This window comes from Octopus bimaculoides, chromosome 18 (assembly GCF_001194135.2).
Source record: "Octopus bimaculoides isolate UCB-OBI-ISO-001 chromosome 18, ASM119413v2, whole genome shotgun sequence".
NCBI classification, from domain to species: Eukaryota; Metazoa; Mollusca; class Cephalopoda; order Octopoda; family Octopodidae; genus Octopus; species Octopus bimaculoides.
This window is the reverse complement of record NC_068998.1, coordinates 15,282,085-15,287,461: the sequence shown is the minus strand read 5'-3', so window position 1 is coordinate 15,287,461 and position 5,377 is coordinate 15,282,085. Positions and strand designations below refer to the sequence as shown.

Here is a 5,377-nt window from a genome sequence, read left to right as displayed (position 1 = left end):
GTGCGGGTGGCACATAAAAGACACCATTTCGAGCGTGGCCGTTTTCGTGCGGGTGACACGTAAAAGCACCCACTACACTCTCTGAGTGGTTGGCGTTAGGAAGGGCATCCAGCTGTAGAAACTCTGCCAAATCAGACTGGAGCCTGGTGTTGCCATCCGGTTTCACCAGTCCTCAGTCAAATCGTCCAACCCATGCTAGCATGGAAAGCGGACGTTAAACGATGATGATGATGATGATGATGATGATTCAAGGCCCAGAAGTGAAATCCATGAAGTGTCAGTGGTATACATTCATCTATTGAATCATTATATTATATTCTAGAATTGATAAAGGCACAGACATGACCATGTGGTTAAGAAGCTCAATTTCCAACCATGTTGTTTTGGGTTCAGTCCCACTGCGTGACACCTTGGGTAAATGTCTTCTACTATAGACCTGGGGCCAACTAATGACTTGTGAGTGAATTTGGCAGATGGAAGCTGTGTGGAAGGGCGTATCTCTCACTGTATCTATCTATGTGTATGTTTTAGTGTCTGTTTTTGTCCCCCCCTCACCATTTGACAACTGATGTTGGTTTGTTTACATTCCCCTAACTTAACAATTTGGCAAAAAAAGACTGATAGAATAAGTACCAGACTCTAAAATGTGTATAAGTATTGGGGTCAATTTGTTTCCCTAAAGCCATCAAGCTAGTACTCCAGCATGGCTGCAGTCAATGGTTGAAACACGTAAACGCTAAATAAGAGAAGGTACTGATTATGAAACAAAATTATAATTAAGTTTAGTTTAAGTTGACATCTATGTCACAACGAACTTCATCATCATCAGCCTTTAACATTTGTTTTCTATGCTGGCATGGGTTGGACGGTTTGACCAGAGCCAATGAACAGGTGAGCTGCACTAGGTTCCAGTCTGATTTGGCATAGTTTCTACAGCTGGATGCCCTTTCTAACACCAACCACTTTACAGTGTGTGCTGGGTTCTTCTATCATGGCACTGGCATTAGTGCTCTTAAGTGGTACTGCCAGGAGTGCTTTTAATGTGGCACCAACAGAGGGCTCAGGCAGGCAATCCTCTTTAACAGGAAGAGCAGCATTATCACTTCTATTGTGGGAATATTATGATACTTGATACTGTCTGGGGCTTGAAATGATAGGTTGTATGAAGTCAGAAGCACAATTGGCTATTTTTCCAAATGGCCATCAGAAATTCATGTTCTTAACCCTTTAGTGTTCACATTATTCTACCAAAATTAATGCTTTTTTATCCACATTGTTTTGAACTAATCATGCATTATCTTGTAGCTGCGAGATTTTGATGAGGTAGCTGTTAATTTTTAAAACGATATTGTAGGGTTGGTGTGAGAGACCAGATCTGGCCAGTTTGAACATAAAACAGGCAGAATACTTTTGGCCGGATATGGCCGGTTTAAATGCTAAAGGGTTAACTAACTTTTCATGTATTTCACTTTTGAAAATAGTTGCTCATTTGTGAAAATGCTACAGAGCATTGATGCCATTTTTTTCCCCCCCATATGATCTCTTAAGTAGGAACAAAGCCCACCATTTCTCTTATATTCAGCATCATGTAACTTGGATGCCCTGATACACCTTTGCCACTATCTCCCCTCTTTTCCAACTGGGTTAGCTATGATTCTTCTTCTGCCTCCGACATTCATTTTGGTTGAGATGTAAACTTCTTAACTATACAGCCATGTCTGCACCCATAGAGAAATTCACATTCTTCTATCTTTTACTTGTTTCAATCATTTGACTGCGACCATGCTGGGGCACCGCCTTGAAGGGTTTTAATTAAACAAGTCAACCCCAGGACCTTTTTTCTTAAGCCTAGTACTTATTCTATTATTCACTTTTGTCGAACTGCTAAGTTATGGGGATGTAAACACACCAACACTGGTTGTTTAAGTGGTGGTGCAGGACAGACACTAACACACACACACACACACACACACACACACACACACACACACACACACACAATGGGCTTCTTTCAGCTTCTGTCTACCAAATCCACTCACAAGACTTTGGTTGACCCTGAGGCTATAGTAGAAGACACTTGTCCAAGGTGCCATGCAGTGGGACTGAACCTGGAACCATGTGGTTAGGAAGCAAGCTTCTTACCACACATATATCTTTCTGATATATCTTTCTTTCTTTATCTTTTTATTTTTCTTTCTTTCTTTTATTTAGAAAGGAGGTCAGAAAGAAATCCTTGATGTTATTGGTCAGAATATGGTTAATTATCCAGGGAAGCAGCAGGTAATATTTTGTTGTTCTTTTACTTATATTTTTGTTATTTACTTATATTCTGTTGTGTCTGGGGAGAGTCATTTTCTTATTTTGCCTTAAAATTTAACACACTCACCGGTAAAATTTCCACTTATTTCTTATTTTTATTTTCCTAAAATTTTCGTTGCATCTTGCAACCTTTTCAATAGTCTTGACTCTGTCCGTTATTTACGCTGCGTTCTGTTTTTGCTTTTGTTTGTTTTTGCACATGTGTGTGTCTCAGTGTGTGTGTATGTGTGTAAAAACGAATTATATTTTGTTATTTCTGCTAAACCCCTATTGATTGACCAGATTTATGATCAGACATGTTCCAATAACATTCCAGTCCTTTTTATGGGTATATAAGGCAACATTATCTCATGTATTGTATTCTTTTTGTGTTTTTTTTTCCAGTAAGATACTGAGGTGTTATATGAGGGAAATTTGGTTCTGGTTTTACACATGTATGCCTCCATGCATTCATGCACACGTTTAATCTAATTCTGTTTTATTTATACGAGCGCTTTTCCAAGCAGACATTAAGTTTGAATGGAGACTTAGTGACATGCTATTTTATGACTGAATGTTCTTCCTGCTGTTTATGCTTACTTGTTTTTCAAGTAAGGGATTTTATTATTTTTATTCCACTTGTTCTCACAAGATGCTGAGCTTTAGGATGCATGGTGTATAGGTAACTGTATGGTAAGAAGCTTGCTTCTCAACCACATGGTTCTTGATTCAGCCCCACTGCATGGCACCGTGAGCAAGTGTCTTGACAGAAACTGAGTGACACCCATTGTATATAAATGTGTGTGTGTGTGTAGAAATTATTAAAGTGGCTATTCGCAATTTACAACTGAAAGGCAACAAGTATAGGAGAAGGCTCTTGCCCGAGGAGACATGCAGTGGAACTGAATCCGGAAGCATGTGGTTGGGAAGAAAGCTCCTCACACACAGCCATGCCTGCACCTATATTTACACTCACACACACACACACAATATATTGATTATTGATTATTACAAAAACAAAACAAAAAAAACTATCATGCATTGTAATGCATTGTTTCACTGTAGGATTAGAGTTTTGTATTGTTTTCAAGTTGATTTGTTATGGAGTTGCAATCATTTCAACATTTATTCATATTATTTATTTATTCGTTCATTTTATTATTTATTGTTAGGTCTTTGACAGACAGCTGAGATTTTTTTTCGGCTCTCGATCTCGTAACTTATTGTCTTTTTTTTTATATTCCTTTTATATTTGAATAATATTAGAAGTGTCAGAAGAACTTAGTATATTTCTTATGTAGGCTGTGCGGAATTGAGATGGTGGCAATGATGGTGGCTATGGTGATGGAGATGATAGGGAGGGAGGTACATCTGCTGCTGCTGATGGTGGTGGTGGTGGTGGTGGGGGTGAAGGTGATGATAACAGAGATTGTGATGCTGACGAAGGTACTAATGGTAATAGTGCCGCTGCTGCTAGTATTTATAATGGTGATGATGGTGGTGATGATGATAAACATGTTGGTGATGGTGAAGCTGATGATGATAATGGCAGTGATTATTATTATTATTATTATTATTATTATTATCATTATTATTATCATTATTATTATTATTATTATTATTATTATTATTATTATTATTATCATTATTATCATTATTATTATTATTATTATTATTATTATTATTATCATCATTATTATTATTATTATTATTATTATTATTATCATTATTATTATTATTATTATTATTATTATTATTATTATTATTATTATTATTATTATTATTATTTTATGTTTGACTTTTGTTTTGCATTTGTACAAGTTGGATCCAAGTCTCACCCAAAGACCTCAAGAGACAACAAGTTAGAAGTTCATGTAGGTGTTACGCCTAGGGTACCATATATTTGGATTTGTACAGTTTTGTTCAAGTGAATGTTTAAGAAACCATAAGAAAATTATGTGTTTGCTTTAAAATTTGAGATCACATAGACAGTATTTTACGTAGGATATGGGCAGTTCCCATGAGCACTATCTTTTGAACTTCAGCCATTATTATTATTATTATTATTATCATTATCATTATTATTATTATTATTATCATCATCATCATCATCATCATCATCATCATCATCATCATCATTATTATTATTATTATTATTATTATTATTATTGGTGATATAATGGTGATTTTAATGATAGCAGTGATCATTGTACTAATAGTTATGGTATTGATGACTGAAGTGATACCAATGGTGATGATGAAGATGATAGTGATGATGATGATAATGATAGTGATGATGAGAATGGTAATGTTGATGATAGAGATGATGATGATGCTAGTGATGATGGTGATAAAGATGATAGTGATGATGATGATGATGATGGTGTTAATGTTGGTGGTGAAGGTGATGATGACGATGACGATGTTGATGATGTGAACTGACAGTGATCATAAAGAATTTTAGAACAAAAGAAATATTATAATGTTTTTATAAATAATAAATAATAGTAATCATCATGATGATGATGATCATCATCATCATTGTCCTCTTGTATAATGATCCCAGTTATTGTTGCTGCTGCTGTTGTTGTTGTCTTCCGTTAGTTTTGATATTTATAGTTTTTGTGTTGAGGCAGCTTTGAATTTTTTTTTCTCTGCTAATCTTCCCTGCTTGTAACACATGACATATTGAATAAAGTATTGAAATACTAAGAACATGTTTACAAGCTCTGAACCTTTAAATAAAATCCAGTGCATTGTTGTTGCTGTTTGTATTTGGCTTCACATGAGCTGTCATTGAGCATAAATAACTATCCTTGCAGCCACATTCATCCTGTCAAAATTTTCAGATACAATATACACTTGAATGAACTATATATGTAGTTAACTAAACCTTGTGTCTAGTTAACAGAACTGTGTATGTAGTTAACTAAACCTTGTGTCTAGTTAACAGAACCGTGTATGTAGTTAATTAAACCTTGTGTCTAGTTAACAGAACTGTGTATGTAGTTAACTAAACCTTGTGTCTAGTTAACAGAACTGTGTATGTAGTTAACTAAACCTTGTGTCTAGTTAACAA

At 35.5% G+C, this 5,377-nt stretch overlaps 1 protein-coding gene across 1 annotated transcript in view; it reads left to right on the top strand.

Moving 5' to 3' along the window:
* Positions 1 to 5,377, top strand: part of LOC106869617 (uncharacterized) — an 88,505-nt gene that overhangs the window by 55,752 nt on the left and 27,376 nt on the right. Inside the window, exon 15 of the mRNA XM_052974360.1 lies at positions 2,212 to 2,280. Within this exon, the coding sequence (XP_052830320.1) occupies positions 2,212 to 2,280 (69 nt within the window). The remainder of the gene's footprint in view (positions 1 to 2,211; positions 2,281 to 5,377) is intronic.